The 21,997-nt window shown below is 51.7% G+C and overlaps 12 protein-coding genes across 12 annotated transcripts; 8 read left to right on the plus strand and 4 right to left on the minus strand.

Moving 5' to 3' along the window:
• Positions 1 to 188: 188 nt before the first annotated feature.
• Positions 189 to 1,946, minus strand: LDX57_001111 (fatty acid desaturase; the record flags this gene model as incomplete). The annotated part of the gene is made up of 2 exons (XM_046082754.1): positions 189 to 1,644; positions 1,738 to 1,946. The coding sequence occupies 2 exons, from the start codon at positions 1,944 to 1,946 to the stop codon at positions 189 to 191; spliced, it is 1,665 nt and encodes a 554-aa protein (XP_045938711.1).
• Positions 1,947 to 2,260: 314 nt separating this feature from the next.
• On the plus strand, positions 2,261 to 4,652 carry LDX57_001112 (phosphoribomutase PRM15; the record flags this gene model as incomplete). Its single annotated transcript, XM_046082755.1, has 8 exons — positions 2,261 to 2,281; positions 2,337 to 2,381; positions 2,452 to 2,530; positions 2,659 to 2,989; positions 3,174 to 3,354; positions 3,406 to 3,695; positions 3,755 to 4,431; positions 4,489 to 4,652. 8 exons carry the CDS (start codon positions 2,261 to 2,263, stop codon positions 4,650 to 4,652), a joined length of 1,788 nt encoding a protein of 595 aa, XP_045938712.1.
• Positions 4,653 to 5,137: 485 nt separating this feature from the next.
• Positions 5,138 to 5,338, plus strand: LDX57_001113 (uncharacterized protein; the record flags this gene model as incomplete). The annotated part of the gene is made up of 1 exon (XM_046082756.1): positions 5,138 to 5,338. The coding sequence occupies one exon, from the start codon at positions 5,138 to 5,140 to the stop codon at positions 5,336 to 5,338; it is 201 nt and encodes a 66-aa protein (XP_045938713.1).
• A 55-nt stretch (positions 5,339 to 5,393) lies between these two features.
• On the plus strand, positions 5,394 to 6,095 carry LDX57_001114 (uncharacterized protein; the record flags this gene model as incomplete). Its single annotated transcript, XM_046082757.1, has 2 exons — positions 5,394 to 5,629; positions 5,657 to 6,095. 2 exons carry the CDS (start codon positions 5,394 to 5,396, stop codon positions 6,093 to 6,095), a joined length of 675 nt encoding a protein of 224 aa, XP_045938714.1.
• A 568-nt stretch (positions 6,096 to 6,663) lies between these two features.
• LPD1 (dihydrolipoyl dehydrogenase) lies at positions 6,664 to 8,482 on the minus strand (the record flags this gene model as incomplete). The annotated part of the gene is made up of 4 exons (XM_046082758.1): positions 6,664 to 7,503; positions 7,581 to 8,063; positions 8,157 to 8,236; positions 8,347 to 8,482. The coding sequence occupies 4 exons, from the start codon at positions 8,480 to 8,482 to the stop codon at positions 6,664 to 6,666; spliced, it is 1,539 nt and encodes a 512-aa protein (XP_045938715.1).
• A 2,253-nt stretch (positions 8,483 to 10,735) lies between these two features.
• On the plus strand, positions 10,736 to 11,368 carry LDX57_001116 (uncharacterized protein; the record flags this gene model as incomplete). Its single annotated transcript, XM_046082759.1, has 1 exon — positions 10,736 to 11,368. The coding sequence occupies one exon, from the start codon at positions 10,736 to 10,738 to the stop codon at positions 11,366 to 11,368; it is 633 nt and encodes a 210-aa protein (XP_045938716.1).
• Positions 11,369 to 13,187: 1,819 nt separating this feature from the next.
• LDX57_001117 (uncharacterized protein) lies at positions 13,188 to 13,577 on the plus strand (the record flags this gene model as incomplete). The annotated part of the gene is made up of 1 exon (XM_046082760.1): positions 13,188 to 13,577. The coding sequence occupies exon 1, from the start codon at positions 13,341 to 13,343 to the stop codon at positions 13,575 to 13,577; it is 237 nt and encodes a 78-aa protein (XP_045938717.1). The 5' UTR covers positions 13,188 to 13,340.
• Positions 13,578 to 14,356: 779 nt separating this feature from the next.
• On the plus strand, positions 14,357 to 14,812 carry LDX57_001118 (uncharacterized protein; the record flags this gene model as incomplete). Its single annotated transcript, XM_046082761.1, has 1 exon — positions 14,357 to 14,812. One exon carries the CDS (start codon positions 14,357 to 14,359, stop codon positions 14,810 to 14,812), a length of 456 nt encoding a protein of 151 aa, XP_045938718.1.
• Positions 14,813 to 14,992: 180 nt separating this feature from the next.
• Positions 14,993 to 15,424, plus strand: LDX57_001119 (uncharacterized protein; the record flags this gene model as incomplete). Its single annotated transcript, XM_046082762.1, has 1 exon — positions 14,993 to 15,424. The coding sequence occupies one exon, from the start codon at positions 14,993 to 14,995 to the stop codon at positions 15,422 to 15,424; it is 432 nt and encodes a 143-aa protein (XP_045938719.1).
• A 259-nt stretch (positions 15,425 to 15,683) lies between these two features.
• On the plus strand, positions 15,684 to 16,375 carry LDX57_001120 (uncharacterized protein; the record flags this gene model as incomplete). Its single annotated transcript, XM_046082763.1, has 3 exons — positions 15,684 to 15,825; positions 15,876 to 15,973; positions 16,073 to 16,375. The coding sequence occupies 3 exons, from the start codon at positions 15,684 to 15,686 to the stop codon at positions 16,373 to 16,375; spliced, it is 543 nt and encodes a 180-aa protein (XP_045938720.1).
• Positions 16,376 to 16,617: 242 nt separating this feature from the next.
• Positions 16,618 to 17,319, minus strand: MGT1 (MGMT family protein; the record flags this gene model as incomplete). The annotated part of the gene is made up of 1 exon (XM_046082764.1): positions 16,618 to 17,319. One exon carries the CDS (start codon positions 17,317 to 17,319, stop codon positions 16,618 to 16,620), a length of 702 nt encoding a protein of 233 aa, XP_045938721.1.
• Positions 17,320 to 18,570: 1,251 nt separating this feature from the next.
• On the minus strand, positions 18,571 to 19,595 carry LDX57_001122 (uncharacterized protein; the record flags this gene model as incomplete). Its single annotated transcript, XM_046082765.1, has 3 exons — positions 18,571 to 18,916; positions 18,977 to 19,455; positions 19,572 to 19,595. 3 exons carry the CDS (start codon positions 19,593 to 19,595, stop codon positions 18,571 to 18,573), a joined length of 849 nt encoding a protein of 282 aa, XP_045938722.1.
• Positions 19,596 to 21,997: the final 2,402 nt, after the last annotated feature.

The raw sequence follows: 21,997 nt of genomic DNA on the forward strand, positions 1-21,997 counted from the left end.
CATCGTAAACACATTGACGTGGTAATGCGGATGGTCTAAATCAACAGATAATCCGATACCCAAACAGAAGGCCGCAGCATAAATACAAGAGGCAATGAATATTTACAACACCCGAGGTAGGCTAGCTTGTGTCAATATACGCCGGGGGATCAGGCAGGCAAGGAGGGGGCCGTATGCCGTCTAGAGGTCTAGTGGTGGTCCAAGAGGGTGCCCTGGTCGGCGCATGTCTTACGACATTCTTCAAGAAGACGGAGCTGCTTCGCGACGTCGCCAAGTTTGCCTAGAACTTCCTTGTTGCCGTCATAGAAGGTGAAGATGGCGTAGGGGATGCCCGTGTCTTTGCAGAACTCCAGCACCAGTTTCTGCGCACGACGCAGGTTGTGGCGGGGCATACGAGGGTAGAGGTGGTGGATCGCCTGGAACTGCAGACCACCGTGGAAGAAGTCGAGCCAAGTTGGGCAGTCAACATCCATGGTGGTGCGCAGCATCTTCTGCGGGAAGGATTCACTGACACCCATGTCGGCCGTAGACATGGCGAAATGGGATAGCGTGATCTGCAGGTGAAGTGGAGATGTGACGATATGGGAAACCATGAGGTAGGTCAGGCGGGTGCTCCAGTTGGGGAGAGTGCAGTAGAGGACACCATAGCCAAACCAATACCAAAAGAAGATCTGACCGGCAAACTCGAACCAGCGGTGCCACCAAGCAGGGCCCCTCTTGGGAGCCTGGCCGGTGAGCAGATACTCCCAGCTCAGACGGTAGAGGTTGAACCGAGCAAGCATCAGAATGGGGTAGTAGAGGTAGTTCTGATATTTCAGCATCACCTTGGACACGGCATCAAACTTCATGACTCGATCATAATAAGTGCTGCGAAGGCTGTCGAAGAAACGGTGCGATACCGCGAAGAAAGGCATGTGCTCGATGTCAGGATCATGCTCTGGTTCGTTCGTCACAATGTGGTGGACGTTGTGACTGCGCTTCCACCACCCCAAGCTGAGGCCTCCAATCCAGTCGGCGATGATCATCCCAATCGTCGTATCCACGTGGAAGTTGTGGGTGATGCCCATATGACCAGCATCATGAGCGGTAAAGACCAGCTGGTGCCAAAGACACCCTAGGAAGAATGCCGAGCTTGCGTACCATTCCCAGCGCAAAAGGACATAGGCCAGGGTTGCGAAAAGCGTGTAGCGACAGCATTCGACGAAGTACGAGAAATAGTTGCATTGGAATAGGCCTTCCGCGTGCATCCTCTCGTTTAACTCCCGATACTTCTGTCTGATCGAATCCTGATTTTCCCGGTCGAGAGAGGGATATTTGGCAGTGTCGAATATGATCTCCTCGCGGGTTCGTGCGTCTAGGAAGAAGGGCTTCGATTCGGTTTCTTCATTCGGAGGGGTCGAGACCGAGGAATTCGTCGTGGCGGAAGTATTCCGGCGGCGTGCCTTTCCATCGACTGCATCGAAGATCGGGGAGGGAGGCATTGACGTTTCCAGGCCGGAGCTCTCTTCGTCTGTCGAACACGACTCCTCAACATAGGGACGGAACTTTCCGCCATGGATCGGGGGAAGGAAGTTCATCCACGGTCCGATGATGCGACCGACTTGATATTTCAACATCTGCCGGCGCGTATCTTCCCCGTGTAGTCTGTATGAGGCAAGGCGAGTCAGCAACCCGAGGATGTCCACAGCCGTCGGAGTCCGCGTAATCACACAAGGTAGCGCGAAGTGTTTAACATACACATTCATCTCATCCGTGGCATCCCTTCCGACCATATGCTTGATGGTCTTCTCACCTCCAGGGTGAAAAGGAAGCCACGAATCCACTTTTAGCACGCGGTCATCGTAGATGATTATATGCTTGCCCTCCGCAATCTGGCCTTCAATGTATCGTCGCGATAGGATCGTCTCTTTGCGAGCGGTAGACGGCTTAGTGACGGCAGAGGCCATCTTGGGCAGAAAAGGACAAAAACAAGATAAGTAAACGACAGAATCAACAGTGAGAAAAAAGACAGAAGAAGGTAGGACAAGAGAGAAAGTAAAAGCAGAGGGAAGAGGAGGAAGCGGGAGAGACGGAAGAACGACGGTTGCCTGAGGTCGCAAGGCGGAGACGGAAGTGGAAACGGTCAACGCCGACGATCATTCCACTTCCCTCTTCTTTCCCACTCTCCCGCCGTCTTTGGATACTATTCTTATTCTTATTCTATTATTGCCCTTTGCCCACTCGCGATTATTGCTGGAGTCCTGCTGGACCGTCCCCAACCATGTCTGCCGTCGCAACCGAGGTAGTCCCCTTGTGACTCTGACCGCCTCGTCTTGCGTGTTAATTCCCTTGCGTAGGATTCGCTGTCGCCGTTGATCCAGAAATGGCTGGAGTGGGACCAAGTAATATGATTCTATTGACCCATCATTGGTGTCCCAGGGGTTTCATGATTGTGCTAATGCCCGGGCCCAGGATCCTGCCACGCGTGCGGAAATTGAGCAGCTGCGAGATACTGGAGCAGTCAAAGAACTAGAACTACGCCTCCAAAACCGTATGTTGGTGCCTGGACCCTGATTCGTACCCACTTTGAGGGGGAATACTATTCCCAGTCTCCCTTTTGTCTATACCTTGTAAACGTCTAATGGAAGCAAACTTGCTCTCTCTGACCAAGTGTCACAGGCATCCAATTCGGAACGGCTGGCCTCCGGGGCCGGATGGCAGCAGGATTCTCCTGCATGAATTCTTTGACTGTTATCCAGGCATCCCAGGGTCTAGCCAGATATCTGAAAGACAAACATTCCGACATTGCATCTGGCGGTGTGGTCATTGGCCATGATGCTCGGTACAACTCGGCCAAATTCGCAGCTCTCGCAGCAAATGCTTTCATTGCCCTAGAGATCCCTGTTTGGTTCTACCCCCAGCCTTCGGTGACACCATCGGTCCCCTTTGGTGTAACACACCTGCATGCTGCAGCAGGAATCATGGTTACTGCAAGTCACGTAGGTCTTCTGTAAGCGCTTTGCTTTCGACATGGTCACTAACTGTTTCGTAGAATCCAGCCCAGGATAATGGTAGGAATCCTCCGTATCACAGTGCAGGCTCCCGAATTGCAGCTAACGTCTGAGGCTTTCTACAGGCTACAAAGTGTTGGTGCCCTTGCCTGATTCAGCTGGAGTTTAACTAACCTCACCCAGCTACTTCAAGAATGGGGCGCAAATCAACACCCCCATGGACGTAGAAATCGCCCAATCAATCGAGGAAAATCTGGTCCCTTGGGCTGGTGCCTGGAAGGAACAGCAGCCCAGCGAATATCTCCACACTGATGCATACCAGAAGATCCTGCCGGAATATACGAAGAAAGTCTGGCATTATGCTGTGAGTATCCATTGGTTCATTTGTTTCTTCTCGCTGACACATCCGACGTAGAAATCCACCGTAAACGAATGGGGACCTCCGAGCCCTTTTGTGTATACTCCGTTGCACGGGGTGGGTGGCTTGGTTTTTCCGGATCTGTGTCAATCTGTGGGAATCAACAACCTCTCCCCCGTAGCAGAACAGATCAAGCCCGATCCAGACTTCCCCACAGTATCATTCCCAAACCCCGAAGAAGCCGGGGCCTTGGATCTTGCCATGCAAACAGCCGATAAGGAGGGGAAATCTCTCATTGTTGCCCATGATCCAGATGCGGACCGGTTTGCGGCAGCTGAGAAAGTCAAGTAGGTCATCATTATCTGATTATCCTGTAATATGTTGCTGATTGCTTGGGTGGCACCAGTGGTTCTTGGTTCCCTTTCACGGGAAATCATGTCGGGGTGCTCCTGGCATCACACCTCTTTGAGTCTCTGGAGGCCCGAGAGGACAAGTCCCGTATTGCCGTTCTGAACTCCACGGTTTCCACGGGTATGCTAGAGAAAATGGCAACAGCTAAAGGAATTCGTTTCCAAGAATCCTTGACGGGCTTCAAATGGATGGGTAATATCTCGCGTAAACTTGAGGACGAAGGATACTACGTTCCGTATGCATTTGAAGAAGCCCTCGGGTACATGTTTCCGGAGGTCTGCTACGACAAGGATGGCATTACTGCCGCGATGGTCTTCCTGGCAGCGGAGGCAAAATGGAGGTCCCAGGGACTTACGCCCTACACCAAACTACAGCAACTCTTCAAGGAGTTTGGCCACTTTGAGACTCTCAACACCTATTTCCGATCCCCCAATCCAGCTACGACGGCTAGCTTGTTCAAAGCCATCAGGGGCGGGCCCTACCAGTCCGAGAAATCTCTAGGGCCATTCAAGATCCTGAGGTGGCGAGATATGACGGAAGGCTACGATTCGGGGACTCAAGACAACAAACCGACGCTGCCTGTGGATAGTTCCAGTCATATGTTGACCTTGTGGCTTGATCGGGATGTCCGGTTCACCATCCGAGCGTCAGGCACGGAGCCCAAAGTAAAGGGTAAGTCGAAGTTTGATAATTCTCCGCCTTCTCGCTGACGATTGCTTCCGTCTACAGTATACATTGAAAGCTGCGGTGCGTCTCGCGAACAGGCAACGACTGCTGTTTGTGATACTTTCTTGGCCGTGCTGAAGGAATGGATCCAGCCTTCTGCCCCGTCAATGACATACAGCAAACAGCTGCCCACCTCCTCTGGACATGTATACACGGTTCCAGAGTAAGGGCTAGACGGTCATAGATGCGGGTTCCCAGAGTGATTGTGCGTTTGTTGTCCTATCAAGACGCCGCCGGAGGAAATCGCAAGCCAGCTCCTACGACTTCCCGACGCTACTGTGTCATCTATCCTATGAAGAAACGCAAAGTGGGACTCTTCTGCACTCAGTCAAAGCAGCCTCTCTCATATTGACGTCTAGATATCAGGCAAGGATGGTGGTAGTATGGAGGCAAACAACACCAGTATGTTGCACAGCATTTACGACCCTTAGAGGCAACGATCAAATCTATTGGATACCAATATTACGACTATCATCAAGATCATGGACAGTTTGCTTGCTTTGCTCTGAAGATTTGGACCCCTGAAGATATATAACTCTGTAGCATATTCGCTGTTTTCTTTTCCTTTGCTCTTCTATCTTCTACCCCCGTGGTTCCTTGCCCCTTCTACCTCAAGTTTGTTTAGTGCATATCCGCTTCGTTTCTTGTCAAGATGAGCAGACACAATCACATCCACCACTATTCCAACCCTGCCTACGTCCAAAATGCCGCTGTTCATATTGACTACGGTGACAACAGCAATGATGACCCTGCCTATCCTCCCCCTGCTGGCAGGCCCCGCACTCGGCCCCGGTATTATGAGGAGCCTATGTATCTGTCCATTCGTCTCTACCTCATTGCTGACCCATACTGAATAACAACCCCTAGACCTCCACGGCCACCCATCTACCAACCTTCAGCGCCCCAGTATGACCCCCGTCACGACGACGGGGACGACATCTGCCTTTGCTGGTTCCGACAACAATACGGACCACCGCCCCGCCCCGCTCGCGTCGCATTCCAACGTGGCCGCGACGATAGTCCCCATCCATTGCCTCGGGGACGATCTCGCCGCAGACGCGATGACCGACGCACTCCCTCCCGGGGACCCCCCATCAACCAAGACAGTGACAGCGACAGCGACGGCAACCACACCTCATGCTGCGTTTGCTGCTGGCAAGTAGCCTCCCAGGGTCCAGGATACCAGTACCAAAGCCAAGGCATCCGTCGACGACATAGCCACAGCCGTAGACGTGGCCACCACGACCACCGTGACCGTGATCGTGACCAGCGCCCAAACCAAACCCAAAACCAAGTCCAAACCCAGATCCAGATCCAAACGCAAGGCCAAAACCCAGAACAAACCCAACGACAGGAGATTCACCATCACCATCGCCCTCCCACCCCTGCAGCTGGCGTCCGCGCTCGGAGTCCCCTCTACCGACCACCTACTCCTGCTCGGAGACGTAGCCGTGGCCGCGATGATTGTGACTATGACCGCGATCACGAATACAACAGGTATCGTCCCCCTCGCGCTAATCCCTCACCCCCTCCTCCTCGGTCTCGCCCGAAGCCTCATGTTCACGCTCATAGGCATCCGATGTACGGCCCCTCCGCGCCGCTTATTGTGATGGACCAGGGCTGTGGGAGGAATAGATGCTGTTTGTATGATTGACGGTGGTTTGGACGAGCTTTGGCCTTCTAGGCGTCAGCTTTGTATGTTGGGAGAATGAACGGTGGGATATGTTATGTCATGTTTGCGGATGTACTTGATGAATTTCTCTTTTTCGTTCACGGAAAAGAAAACAACAAAAAATGGTCAAGACGAAAAGCTGCAAAAAGAAAAGAAAGCAGAGAAGGTGGAGTAGGGAAATTGCACCAGCCTATTTTGATTTACTTTATCTGTATCGAAAATTACGTGGGTAGCTTCATAGGGAGACTGCAATGCACGAGAATAACAAAAGTCTGATGGTACAAGATTCCTCATTGGGGTCTTTTCCTGGAATGTGAATTATAAGCTATCTTTTATTCATAATTCTCAGTACAGAAAAAAAGGTCAGAACCAACAGAGGCAAATATAGGGCGGCAAAACATCGAAAATGCTACATGGAGGTTTACTAGCGAGGCTAGACTAAAGGGTCAAGAGGGAGAGAGAAGGATACAGAGGACTGGAGAGAAACACGAAGGAGGTGAAGGAGCTTAGAAGTGGATGGCCTTGGAGTAGGTGGCCATGGCGGCCTCCTTGAAGGCCTCGGACAGAGTGGGGTGAGCGTGGCACGTCCGGGCAACGTCCTCGCAAGAGGCGCCGTACTCAACGGCCAGGGTGGCCTCGGCGATCATCTCACCGGCGTTGGGGCCGATGATGTGGACACCGAGAATGCGGTCGGTCTCGGCATCGGCGATGAACTTGACCTGACCCTCGGTGTCGAGGTTGGTCTTGGCACGAGAGTTGGCGCTGAAGGGGAAGGTACCGACGCGGTACTTGACGCCGGAAGCCTTGACCTCGGCCTCGTTCTGGCCAACCCAGGCGACTTCGGGGTGGGTGTACATGACGCTGGGGATGCAGGCGTAGTTGACGTGGCCGTAGCCCTTCTTGATGTACTCGACGGCGGCAACGGCCTCCTCCTCGGCCTTGTGGGCCAGCATGGGTCCGAAAGTGCAGTCACCGATCACACGGATGTTGGAGACCTTGGTGCGGTACTCCTGGTCGATCACCAGACGGCCCCGGTCGTCCTTCTCGATTCCAACGTTCTCCAGGCCCAGACCCTCGGTGAAGGGACGGCGACCGATGGCGACCAGGACGACGTCGGCGTCGAGGGTCTCCTCCTTACCGCCCTTGGCGGACTCAACGTTGAGGCTGACGGTAGCGCCGCTGTCGTCACCCTTGGTAACCTTGGTGCCGGTCTTGAACTTGATGCCCTGCTTGCCGAGGATCTTCTGGGCCTGCTTGGCGATGTCGGCATCCATACCGGGACCACCGATCTGGTTCAAGAATTCGACGACGGTGACTTCGGATCCGAGACGCGACCAGACGGAAGCCTATTAAAACCAATTAGTAATCCTTATCGATCGTCGCGGCTATTTTCATAGCACTTGTCCAAACAGGGCAAACCTACCATCTCCAGACCGATGATACCACCACCGATGACAACCATCTTCTTGGGGACCTCCTGCAGAGAGAGAGCGCCGGTGCTGGTGATGATGCGCTTCTCGTCGATGTTCAGGCCGGGGAAAGGAGTGGCCTCACTACCGGTGGCAATGAGGATGTTCTTTCCGCGGAGGGTCTGCTCACCACCCTCGAGCAGGTTGACCTTGACGGTGTTCTGGTCGACCAGCGCACCGGTACCCTTGACGTAGTCGACGCCGTTCTTCTTGAACAGGAACTCGATACCCTTGGTGAGACCGTCGACGGAGGTGTCCTTGGCCTTCATCATCTGCTCGAGGTTCAACTTGACATCACCGACCTCGATACCGCGCTTTTTCGTGTCGTGGAGGACCTGGTGGTAGAGATGCGAGTTGTTGAGCAGAGATTTCGAGGGGATACAGCCGACGTTCAAGCAGGTGCCTCCGAGACGGCCACGCTTCTCGATACAGGCAGTCTGTTGATGACAGAAAAATTGTTAGTCGCCCCAAAAAATATGACCGAACCGAAAATCCAGCCACGCCGGGGGGGAGCGGAATTGAGATCGCACCTTCAGGCCTTCCTGACCAGCCTTGATGGCAGCAACGTAACCAGCGACACCACCACCGATGATAACAACATCGTGCTCACCTATCGCACAAAACCACCTATGGATTAGCAACGGCTCTGGTTCCGAGGGAGAAGGGCGCGACGCCCGGGAGCGTCCGAAGACATTGGCGACGGGCGAGGGGATCACGTACCCGATTCCGAGGCGTAGCCACGTTTCGAGCGTCCGAGGAAAGCGAGAGTAGGAGCAGCGACGAAGTTGGAGGGGGTAGGACGAGCAGTGCGGAGGGCAGCCCGCGGCGTAGCCCGGGGCAGAAGAGTCCGGAACATGATGAAAAGCACACGAGGGGAGAGTAAAGAAGAGACGAGGTAGTAGGATCAGATCAGACAAGCAAACCCCCGAATCAGACAATCAAGGAGGGGAGGGGATGCAGCAATGGAGGGTATAAGTGGATAAGAGCTGGAGCAGTATAAGGGAAGAGGAAGGGAAGTTGGGACGAGAAAGCTTTCAAGAGGTTTGCCAGCAAAAGCTGCCGGCCCGGTATCCTTACCGTATTCCCGCCCGGTACCGATTACGTCAGCGGTACCCGGTCGGGTCAACTCGGCTATCGTTTCCTCTCCTTTCCTATTTTTTCCTTATATTTCCCATTTCTTCCCTCTTGTCAATCTGTTGACTGCTGCCCGGGGAATCCAAAGATGCAGCACCGTATCCTGTCCTGTTCGTCGATTTCCTGCAAACCATTTCGATCTGCCAGCGCTGAGCCGCATCCCCGACCATAATTACCGGTATCGACAATACTGCTGAGTCTGCTTTGTCAGCCGAGTGGACCGTTCATTATCGTCGGAAGGGGAAATACCTCGTCCTCAACCAAAAGGGAAACCCTCCTCCCTGGTCGGGGACGTGCGGCAGACATGGACTTGCCATCGTGATTCCCCTCGCTCCCCCTGCGCGTAGGGCCATCGCAGAACCCCAAGGTCCAAACTCACCGTCTTTCGGTATCCGCGGGTAACGTTGGCCTTGACGTAATACCAGCCGTGGCTATCGTCGGAGCTGCTTCCTGGGCATTCCGTGGCCTGCAGCCCTTCCCCGCGAGATAACTATGACCATCCACTGGTAAGAACAAAATAACTAGCATGTCCCGCAGTCGGAGAAACAGGTGTGATCAATAACCAGAGAGATTCCAACGTGCAATCCATATTGTTAGACACAATATGTCGTGTTGATCAACACCCACAGGGGGTATGTTGGGAAACCGCCGAGGATCCCCATGAGAAATCCTCACTCTGAGACAGTTGAGTGAATGAAGAAGACAGGGGAATGAAAGGAAAGAAAAGGGAAAAAAATTGACACTCGCACTAGCAATCTCAATTGGCTGTCGCGTGTGCCTTTATGAACATACTTACGGTCACGTTACAGGTGGGAGGAACTGCGTGAACTTGATCGCGAGTTGCCCCCAATGCTCTTCTTGTTTTCTAAGTACTACAATCTATAAGTCACGCCAGGATTTACTTCTTATTCTTCTTGCCGTGGCCCTATACAACCATTCGACTGGAATCGGTCCGACATCCGAAACATCGCTAGAGAACTCAACAGAAATCAGGTAGACAGGAGAAAGATCGGCTTTCTACTTCTTACACATGTACATATATCACGAGACAGTCCATGTACAAATCTGATTAGCCCTGTACTTTCGAAGAAAGACCTGGCAAAGGCACAAAGAATCCCACCATTGACTGGACTGTCCAATTCTGTGATGGATAACGTATAATGTTCCATGATACACTAGTAGCTAGCCCAGCAGTGCGAAGGCATCGATAAGATAAACCTGTAGCATTGCATCCGGAAATGCGACATTCATTCCTTGCTTTTCATACAACTAAGGTAGAAGTGATGGCGAATCCCCAGTTCCACGCACCCAGTAGAGGTGGGTGGTAGGTAGTAGGGTTTACCTTCTCTTCACATTTCTCTCTTCGCCTTAGTTGATCATCAAAGAATCAATAATTTTGATCACTTTGGTCATCTATCACTAGAGTACGTACGATATTCCCCATTCCCCATTCCCCATTCACCACCACCTGTACTCTGTTTATATGAAGGCCATTGATCCCCACCCCTCTCCCTATCTTCCTCTTCCTCTCATCCTCCCAACCTCTTGCGCTCGTTGACTGACCCTTTTGGACAGTCTGTTCCTGTCCATTCATTATCTTTTCTAACCACTCTCACCAGCTTCAATCCACAGCCCCAGAGGCAGTCAACTATCTTCGGCACATTGAAAAGTCTACAAACCCGGAGCAGCTTGAAGCCCGCCCTGACCGAGGTTGATTTCTTCAGACAGCTGATCAGCCCTATCACCGGATCTCCTGGGACTAGAAAGGTCAGCATCGGCACGTATCGCAATGTAGCGCTGGCTCCACCAACCAACCGATGCTAGTTGTGCGTGGCATGGCCTGAATATCGTGTCTACAGCTGTGCAAAAGCGCTTTGCCAACGAGCGTCACTAAGAAGTGGTGAAAACAGTCGGGCTGTTGCGGGAGATAGAGTGCCAGAAGGGGCGCTATTCCGGGTTTTACAACCACGAGTGCATGTTCGACCTTTGGCCGGTCACGACTGTCAACGGATTTCAGGGACCGGTCATGGAAGAATACTCCTATGGTCTATTGGTAGTAAACCCAGCATCCAGGGCCCGCTCCGACGCTTTCACCGAGATGTCGATGGAGCTTCCTGAACATGGGACAGTTGTGGTGGTCACTGAGAGGCGTCGGAAACAAGGCTCCACGACCGTTTCAACTGCTGTGGGTAGGTGGATCGGTACAGTTATAGATTCTCCTAAATTCCTGTATGAGGCTAAGATTCCTCAGAATCTTGTTTGCATTCGGGTGAAGAGACCTGATCGCCTTCCTTCCACTGGTCACGTTCTTCAGCTCACCGGGTGTGTGAACGTTGAACTCGACAGCCGCGGGTTTGTTCGAACAAGTAACGCTATTTGGTATGCAATGGAATGTAACAAGGATCTGGATATACCATCGAACAGCCCTTTGAAGAGAATCTTGTTGGCACACGACAATGAGACCATCGCCCTGCATCCCAGCCACGGACATCTCAGCGCCCCGAGCGCCGCAAGCTACGTTCAGTTTGTTGAGAAATACGTGAATCCGGAGCAGCTTGACGCCATCAAGTCCGCTCTGTGTGAAGGGTCCGGAAGGCCGGAGATCTAGGATGATCCGAAGGAAGTTCTCTTGTGGCTTCAGTATTTGTGGCCGGAAAAAGGCTTGGGAAGACCTCCAAGCCTGATGTTTCTCCCGTGCAAGGGAGATGCTGTACCCACTGGTACTTTGTGGGTTTCAGCAAAAGGCAATAATCGTGGAAGCGGCAACGCAAATGACAAAAAGTACAGCGTTGAATGCGACCTTAAGAAGTCTCCTATCCAGTCCTCCTGGAACGGACGAAACTGCCACACCAGCACGCATCACGGTGTACCATTACTCCACCAAGCAATTCATTCAGATAGTATGTGGCTCGAACCATGGCCTAGAGGTTCGTTTGGCCAGTTTGGTTGGCTCTGAGACAGGGGGAATATACCGACTTGGTATAAAGTTCTCGGAGGAATCCTAATCGCAGATGACACGCAGACTATGATACAGGTCGCTTTTGTGGTCGTTGCAAGTGTGCGCTAAAGTTTATGTGCTAGCCTGCCTCCGCGAGGCGGGCATTGACGCTCGGTGCATATATGCGAAAATGGACACCCAGGAGCGGAGCGAGGTTCTGCACGATTTTAACTTTACCGTAAAATGTCAAGTCTTAATATCAACATACACTATCATATTCACTGGTCTAAACTTGCAAAGAAGAACTCGCCTGGAAGATGAATCATTCGGCGATTCATATGTGTGAGACACTGGGCTACCATCGCCTTCCTATGAGCGCCGGTCTATCCAACAACAATGTCCAGCCATCCTCCAAAGCGAACTCTTTCTGATACGCGTATATGATAGACAAGGGGCTGGCCTTGAGACTAGGTAGATCGTCGGCCTTTCGAGATCAAGATCTCAGTATACCTGTGACAGCGAGCTCATCGTCTTCAATCAACACTTCACAACATTTCTTCGATCTGTGGGTCCGACACTCGGAAGTCCAAGGGTAAATTTATGACGAGTTGTATTGCTTCGCAGCACTGTTCTTACCGCCTGAGCAGAGAATGCAGCGTGGCCTAGTTCTGGCCGAGGAAATCAAGTCCTTAGTGCAAGTCACCACAGATCTCCTCACGAATGTCACGTGCAAGGAAACTGCGGAGAAGTACCAGTTGGATGGCGTCAACTCTCTTGATGTTAGCTGGAGGTCAGAACTTGTCACACTTCACGCGACGTTGACTCTCATATACCGCGTTGTAGGCGTATCGGAACTATCAAACACGCTTAACTCCGACTGGATACATTCCGCACGGAATGCAATGCAGTTCCATCTACAGTGTATGAATATGTTGGGAGACAGTGTCTCAGGCCAGGTGGGCTATGTTCTCTAGTAGGTGTTGACATGATCATGATTATCCAATATGGGTACTTTCTGCTAACTAACTGAGATAAGGACGCTTATACTGGCGCCCCTTTATACCGTTTATCATTGTTTTCTGTCACGCGATTGAGTCGACCTGTGACGTTGATTTTCATCTGCCTTCTGAATTTGCCCGGTCATTGCATACAATTTGCAATGTCTCTGAAGCCATTGACCAGCTTCTCTCGCTAGCCGAGACGCTTCTCAACATTGCTGTACTCTGCAAAGAAGCAGGTGGAGAGCAGGCAAATGTGCAAAGGTCACGGCTTATAGGATCTGAGTTCGATCTGTTTTTCAGTCAGTGTGGCTTCATGCCGCCTCTTTTTGAAGAAGGGACGGTCGGCGAGGGGCTGGGAGAGCCTCGGTCATGAATTATCTCGAACCCGTTCAGAAGGATAGGAATGGAATACATCGAGAGCTGCTTGCATTAACCAGAACGTATCAGCTGTTCTGATTCAGCGGAGATATGACTCGTAGTGTACAAAACTAATGATCTATCAGTCCTGTCTTACTTAGTGTGCGTGCTGATCATAGTGCTGTAATCTACTAAGGTACTGATGTGGCCTGTCTGACAATGAATGAACCTCAAAAGCTTATCCGGGGCCCAAACCCTAACCGGTAATCACTACATATCCGAATATGGAGTCTATACGGTTCGTGAGGTTTCGACGGCCAGCAAACTCCAGGACGTCCTCGCGGGAGCGTCTAGCGAACATCAACACGATGAGTATTCGCTGGAGCAAGCTCGCCAACGTCCGACTGATCGCGATGACCATCAACAAGAGAGTGGCGGAGGGCTCTCTGCCTCCAGAAGAATCCTTCTTTCTACAACAGTTGTCGGAATTACCTCAATTGCTTCGAGTGGAACATCTTTGATCGCCGTGGTAGGCTTCTCCTGTACAGAAATATACTTCCGCAGGTCTCGCTAGTTAGACGCTTTGAACAAATCTTTTCACAACAGCTAGCTAACACCTCTATTATGTCTATAGTAATTATAACGGCAGAAAAAGATGTACCCCCACATCATGACGACACTCCGAAGACCGACTGCAGATCCAACCTTTCCCGAATCCTCCCACCCGGAATGTAACCATATTCGACCAACGTGGGGCTGCCCGATACAATAATGGCTTCACGATGTCCCCCGCGTGAGTCACCCTACGGAGTACATCCTGCATTCATGATCTGATAATTGATCGGAGCCCACTCGCACCCGACTGGAACATGCAGCATGCCGTTCTGATTCTTGGACGCACCTCGGAGGGAATTCATCCCCCGCGGACCGGTCTATAGCCTCGGCCTGGCTGGGCCGATCATCGTCGTTCCCACTATCCAGCCAAGTCGGCCATGGACCGATGTTACCCTTGAGTCTACCTACTGTTTGGAGTCTAGAGTCTAGGGTCTAGAGTTCAGTCTTGACTGTTAACAATTCCCACCCCACGAAGTCACCCCGCAATGTCTCCGCGTTTTCGGTCCTACCATTTTCGGTCATTTTCTCGACGGTGTCGGAGAGAAAGAGGATGAGGTGGGGGTGGGATATAAGGATAGAAGGGTCCTGAATTTATTGACAGGGTTGTGAGCCAATTTTATTCTTTCTTCTCATCTATATACACCGTTCCTGCCGATTGCCCTCTTCTGTCCAGCTCACCATCGCCATGTGCGACCAAATCCCAAAATGGAACGTCGTCCACAAACTCGAGAAAAAGAAACTGCTGATCGGCATCAACAGCGTCGCCGCGCTCTCCATCCTCTTCTTCGGCTATGACCAGGGCATGATGGCCGGCGTGAACAACTCCAAAGACTACATCGAGCTGATGGGCTTCGGCTACACCGAGATGGTGGACGGACACCCGTCGCCCGTCGTCACGGATAGTCTGCTGCAAGGGGGCATCGTGTCGGTGTATTATCTGGGCACGCTGTGTGGCGCTTTCATGGGCGGTTGGATCGGGGATCGCGTGGGGAGAATCAGGACTATTGCGGCGGGTGCGGTGTGGGCGACGCTGGGGGCGGCGTTGCAGTGTTCGGCGCAGAACCATAATTGGATGATTTGTTGTAGGTTTTTCTGGGACTTTTTGATGGATAAATGGATGGCTGATGAGAAGAATGTCTAGCTCGGTTCATCAATGGCATAGGAACAGGGATTCTGAACGCCATCGTGCCCGTGTGGGCGACCGAGACGGCCGAACATACCTCCCGCGGACAATTCATTGCGATTGAATTTACCCTGAACATTTTTGGCGTCGTGCTGGCGTACTGGCTGGAATTGTAGGAACCACTCTGGTCTAAGTCATATGGGTGTGAAATCATTTCTAACAGCAAGCAGTGGTCTCTCCTTCATCGACAACGGCAATTCCCCCTTCCGATGGCGATTCCCCATTGCTTTCCAGATCATCTTCCTCATCCTGCTCTTCGCCGTCGTGTGGTTCTTTCCCGAGTCGCCTCGATGGCTCGTCAAGGTCGGTCGCGAGCAAGAAGCGCGGTACATTCTCGGACGATTGCGCGGGAGCAGCGACGAGGATGTCGTTCGCGCGGAGGCCGAATTCCGAGATATTCAGAGCGTCGCAGAGATGGAACGCTCGATGAACCATAGCACATCCTACCTGGCGATGTTGTTCGGGTATAAGACGGGTAAACTGCATCTAGGGCGTCGAGTGCAGCTGGTCGTCTGGTTGCAGATCATGCAGGAGTGGGTTGGGATTGCTGGAGTGACTGTTTGTAAGTGATCGAGGCTGCGTGCTGTGTGATGGTCCTGACATGGAACAGATGCGCCGACGATCTTCAGTATTGCGGGGTTCGATTCGATGAAGAGTCAGTGGATCAGTGGTTTGAATAACGTGTTTTATATGGTGCGTACCCCAGATCTCTAGGTACTATGGATGAAAACTGACAAGATAGTTCGCCACTCTCATCTGCGTCTTCACGCTCGATCGCATCGGCCGTCGCTGGACGCTGTACTGGGGCTCCACGGCTCAAGGCATCGCCATGTTTCTGGCAGGAGGGTTCTCGCGACTGGCCATTGACGCACGGAATGCAGGGCATACCTCCCGCGCGGACTCGTTCGGTGCGGCCGCAGCTTCAATGGTGTTTATCTTTACCTCGGTATTCGGAGCCACATGGTTGACAGGTACCCACCCACGAATAACCACAAACAGTTCGACTCTAACAAGAGCACAGTCCCCTGGATCTACCCAGCAGAGATCTATCCCTTGGCGGTACGAGCGCGCGGCAACGCCTGGGGCGTAGTAGGCTGGAGTATCGGCAACGGATGGCTGGTAGGTCCCACCCATCCATCCCCTTCTTATCCAAATCACAAACCACCCCCTTAAACCCGAACTCAACTAACCACTGAACCCGCCCCCCAAAAAAAACAGACCCTCCTCTGCCCCGTAATGTTCGAATCCATCGGCGAAAAAACCCTGTACGTCTTCGCCGCCAGCAACGTAATCACCATCCCGATGGTGTGGGCGCTGTATCCCGAAAGCAACCAGCGCACGCTGGAAGATATGGATCTGCTCTTTGCGGCGGAGACGCCGTGGGTGTGGGATGCGGAGCGGACGTTTGCGCGTCTGAAGGCGGAGAATCCGGGGTTCGTGGATGCGGCGAGTCGCAAGAATAGTGTTTTGGATGCGGAGGTGGGGATGGTGCATGAGGAGGTTGCTGTTCCTGCTAGATGACCTGGTGTCTAGCTGGGAGCGTGGGGTATCTAGATAGAACCTTGGTTATCTAGATGGAAGGATTTGGGGGTATGAAGTCTGGTAAGATAGCAAATACCTGGTAGCTACGCCTATAATTGAATGCATGAAACTAAACATAAACAGAAATCACAACTCCATCCTCAGAAACAACAACAATTCCAAACCAATCCACATCCAAACACCCCCCTATCCTCCCCCCCCAAAAAAATAGTACAAAAAGTTCACCCCACAAAATCAACCCAACACTCCCCCTGCGCCCTAATCTCCTTCCCCTTCCTTCCCATCTTCCCCTCCACCCCATCCCCCTCCCCAAAAAACCTGACCCCCTCAGCCTCCAACATCTCCCTCTTCCTCTGCAGATTCCTCCCCCCAGTACTCGGCCCGTCACCCATATATCCACCCAACGTGCCGTCGGACGCAAGCACCCGGTGGCACGGGACGTCCGGGGCGAAAGGGTTCGTGCGCATAGCGGTGCCGACGGCGCGGGCGCTGCCGATTGCGCCTTTGGGATTTGCTCTAGGTTGTGTTTTGCAGTTGGGGGTGGCGTTAGGGTTGTTTGTTGTTGTAGTTGAAGAGGAAGAAGAAGAAGGAGGAGAAGAAGACGACGAGGTGCTGGGGCTGGTAGTGGCCATGTATCTGGCTAGTGCGGCGTAGGTGGTCCATCGGCCTGGTGGGATGGAGAGGAGGACGAGGTAGATGCGGCGGCGGAAGGGGGATAGGGAGGGGTGGGATTTTATGCGGTGGATGGAGCGGGTGGTCGTGGTTGTGCTGGTTGTGGATATGGATTGGTGGGGATGGGGATGTTTGTTTTTGTGGTCTTGGTTTTGGGCTTTAGGTTGTTGTTGTTGTTGTTGTTGTTGTTGTTGTTGTTGTTGTGGTTGAGAAGGGGATATAGTGGGAGGAGATGTTGACTGGACTTCCATGTTGAATAGGTGGAATTGAATAGATGGAATGGATAAAGTAAATAGGTAGGTAGGTAGTTATCTGATTAGATGTTAGATTGTGTTTGGTTCATTGGTACCCAGTGTAGGTTGGAGTGCGTGAGTGCCTAGGTAGTCTACTGTATGACTCTGTAGGTTGAGGGTGAGGTGAGGGAGGTTAGGTAGTGGATGTATTGCTTACCTGATCAATCTTCAAGACCTGTGGTTATTATGATTGAGAGTGGAGCAAACCTAGAGATAAAGCAAGAGAGATGAAGGAGATGAGATCCGATCCGATCCCAACGGAGCACTTAAAAACCCCAGATCCCTTGAACTTATCCCAGAAGTGACCAATCAGAACACACAGACCGAAGTATCCATCGGGTTCCTGCAATGGAAGTAACAAATCAACAGTTTAAGTTTACTTTACATGAGCCCTACGATGTACCTAACTAGTAACTACCTACCTTAACAGTTAACACCTAGTCCTAAGGTAAGACAAAGTGGACATAACAGAATCATGCATAAGCTAGCCACTTTTCTCTCCGCGGAGTCGCTCCCCGACCCGTCATCCTTTGTTCGCCACATGACGTCATACAAAGCACCGCCTAACACCGCCTTCTTTGCTAGCGCCCTTTTTCTTCCCGATTACCCGATTTTTCCCTTTTTCTCCTTTGTTGAACTTAATTAATTGATTTATTAATTTTTCGGGGCAGAAAAAAAGTGACGATCATCGAGTTATTATGTCATAGGAGGTAGTACATGAAAATTGACAACCATAACAATAAAAACACATTGAAGGAAATCAAGGAAATCATAATATAAATAATAGTCATGAATATATTGTGCATGATCCAATGGATTAATGGGATCGGGTCGATTGAATGAAATGGTAGAGTCAAGGAACGAACAACGCCATTCCTATCTACCCGGATCAATCATCAAAAGAAGAAGAAGAAGGGCAGAGAACCGTCCTGTACACCCGGAGAAGAAGATAAACAGAAAAGAAAGGAAGTGGAAAGAAAATGCATCAATAAATCAGCCAACTCCGTCTCTCAAACGCCGCATCCCACCCATCAGTCGTGTCAAAGAAACATAACATAACATGAATTAGAACCATGAAGCATGAAGTCGTGGCACGTGCATCAACATCACATCACATCATCCCCTGAAAGAAAGACGAAAAAGAAAGAAAAAGAAACTAAACCAACATAACAAACATCAAGACATAAACAATCGAGGAAAACGGGGGGGCTAAGACGAAACCTTCATCCCCTTCTTCACGGCCCGCCGCTTCGGCACATCGATATGGTGATAGGACCGCAAGTGCTCGATCAGATGGTCTCGTCGCGGAAACCCGTTCCCAGCCTTGCGCAGACACTCTTCCACCGGACAGTCCTGGAAGACGGGGTTGTGGACGCTGGTCTGGTGGCGCTTCAGGTCGGCCGGGCGCGTGAAGGCGCGACCGCAATCGCAGGAGAATGGCTTGGTGCTGGACGGGGAGGTCGAGGTGGAGGCAGGGCTGGAGCAGGCGCTGGGGCTGGATTGGAAGTCTGTGGGGATGGGCATGGGCATTTGCATGGTCATGGCGGGCATCGATCTATGGAGGGAGGTTGTTAGTGATGCGGCCAAGGTGGTGGACTAGGTGTCGGTGACTTACTTCGGTGACTCCATTAGGTATTGTTGTTGCAGGTCCAGATCCAGGTCCGTTTCCATGTCCATGTCCATGTCTACCTCGTCGGCGTCCGTGATCAGGACCTCCTCCACGGGCGGCATTGCGCCGGCCGATGCGACCGCTGCAGGGACAGGGCCTGCGGGAGCGCTCCACACGCAGTGAGACTGCATGGGCGACTGCATGGGCGCAAAGTAGGTGGCATTGTTTGTTTGCATCGGCTGGGCAGAGTAGGCAAGCGGAGGAGTGGTGTAATCGCAGGTACTGAACGCAGGGGAGTTGTATGACGATGCGCTGAAGGAGGAGGACGCATACGACGGCGCATATGACGGCGACGAGGTAGGCTGAAAGGGCAGCTCGAAGTCGGTAGGGTAGCTAGCATAGTAGTAGGGCATGGATTGGATCGAGTCTTCGCTGCTGGTCGAGTACGAGGGTTCCATGGGAGGGCATGACGGGGGGTTGGGGCTCTAGAAGGAGGAGTTAGTTTTATTGCCTTTTTTTAAGAACATATTTTTACGTGATTCTAATTTATGTGTTTAAATTAGAGTATACGCGCAGGGGAATTGGGGTGGTGGTTGTGTACCATTGAATATTGTTGCGCGAACATGATGGGCGAAGGAGGGACGGCGAAGCAGGACCAAGGAAAGAAGCCAAGGCAAGTGGAGTCAAGTAAGTCAATCAAGTCAAAGGAAGGACAATTCCAAAAGTTCGTCGAGGTCAGAGAGAGTGAAGTCACGCAAAGTCCTCAGATCTTTTTTCGAGGTCACAGACCGAGGGACTGACGGGGATTTTATAATTTGGATCACAGCATGCATGGACTGCCATCATCAACAGACTACGTCGCACATGCAGGAGAAATAGCAGAAATCAGAATATCTCCAGGCTCCACCGGTCAGACTAGACTAAACTAGACTAGTCGGACGAAGTGGAGTGGCCGTCAAACACGAACATCTCCGGACTTTCTCAGACGCTCTCTGGCGCTTCCTCTCCCCGCGACCGTCACCTGAGCATGGCGTGCAGGCAGTGACAAGAAAGCTAGATCGGCGGATCTCAGAAATGAGGGGAAAAAGGAGAAAAAAAAATATTGAAAATTAAAAAAAAGGTCGAGATCAATCATAAGCACAGCCCCGGTCGGGGCACCAGTGATTGGTGGTGGAGGGGGCGTGGAAGTGATGCGGATCCCCGACTAAAAGGACAAGGAAGGCCGCTAGAAAAGGAATCGAAGTCATCGAACCTTCTTAGCCTTCTTTTCACCCTTCTAGCGGGGCCGGATTGGGGCAGGTGTGCAGGGGGTCCCTGCACACACGGGAAAGACGGTGGAAGACTGGAAGTTGCTTCCCTCGTCATCGTCATAGGGGAGTCCACATTGCGGCTCGAATGATGATCTGATCAGTCACTTATGATCGTGCACGTTGCTTATTCGTTGGTCTTCACAAGGGGGATGGTTGGACCCTCGGAGACCTCCGACAGGGAGATAGGGGAAGTTACTTTGGTCTTCACCCTGGAGAGATCAATCTCGTATCTAGGTAGTAAGTTGTAACTGGAAGTCTGGGGAACATCGGACGGATCAGGTGTTCAGGTCCCGGGATGATCCCCCCCTGTTCTCTCCCTTCTCCTCCCAATTGCTCCTCCCGGTTAGTTCTCAACGTCCAATCCACCTGTGCGTTGGCAACCATTCCCCATCGTGCATTCCGCGCTAGAAGGACGGAAGAACAAAAAGAACAACGACAAATTGTCCGACCGACGCAACGGCTTGGCAAAGACCGCGCTCGGCACGTTTTTTCCGGCCGATTTCGTCAACGATCCGCAGCGAATGACTTGTCTGTCTTTATGATTCGACAATTGACAGCCTTGTGCCCAAAGTACGGTGGAGGTCCCGTTGCTGGTCGGTCGGTGGATTTTTCCCTTTTCCTTTTCTTCCGACCTTAGCTTCTAGCCTTCTTTCCTCTCTTTCTCCTCGGGTTGGTCGGCCGCTCTCTCGCTCGGTCGGGCCAGTTTGGCTGGGTCTGGGGTTTCTGGTGCCACTGCCAGTGAACAGGTCCACCCAATCCATACGCACAGCCTCTCTCTGCAAGGTCCGTTCATCATCATGATGCCGCTGATGATGATTATTACCGAGATGGTAGAAGAACAAGGTCATCGCCAAAGAGAGTTCTGTGAGGGAAATAAAAAATACCGCATGTCAGGGTTGCCCTTCTTCAGTGAGGCGAACGGGCTAAATCAACCTGGAGGGAGGCAGGCAGGCAGACAGGGTTAACGAGAAAAAGCAAAGAAACAGAACGGGGAGAATTGCTTCAGTATGATTGATCGAGATCCAGGGCAGGAACCCGGTGACCTGTTCCTTTTTAATGAGGGTGATTATCCTTGATTGGCTAGTCCGTGTTTGATCTTGCCGTTTCTTCTCAGCAAGCCAGCTGTTGTGTTTAGTGAGTATTGGTGGTATGTGGCTACTATTGAGCACCAACAATTGGTGCTGTTATAATGGGATTTCCTGATCTTCCAGGTTGGGCTACGGAAGCTTTCGTGGATGACTCAGCAGCGGGCTGAGCCACGATAACTAGTTATTCTTCTACAATATTGACCTTATTCTTAAAACTTCTACCTCGCGACGCCCTTTCCTAATAATTATCACCTTGCACACTTATTGCAAACCCTCTCTAAGGCCCATGGTTCTTATACAGCACATTCTGCATCTATATGCACAAAACTTGTAAGAAAACGAATAAAGAAAGGCAGAATCTATTGATAAAATTACAGCACTATACCTGGTTGCCGCACAAGGGAGTTTAATAATTGCAAGGAAGTTGTTAGTAGAATAGCTAGGCCCCCTTCTGTAACAATATGTGTTGCGTGAAATAGAGAGCTGTTTTGTTGTGTTGATAGGACAGTTGAGGTGCTATATAGACTTCGAACTATGGAAGGCTCTCAGTCATCATTCGACAATCCACGAAGATCGGACCCTTCTTTCAGGATGATATAAACCAGGATTACTCTAAAGCCCCCCCGGCA

This window comes from Aspergillus melleus (assembly GCF_016097325.1).
Source record: "Aspergillus melleus strain CBS 546.65 chromosome Unknown contig1, whole genome shotgun sequence".
NCBI lineage: Eukaryota > Fungi > Ascomycota > Eurotiomycetes > Eurotiales > Aspergillaceae > Aspergillus > Aspergillus melleus.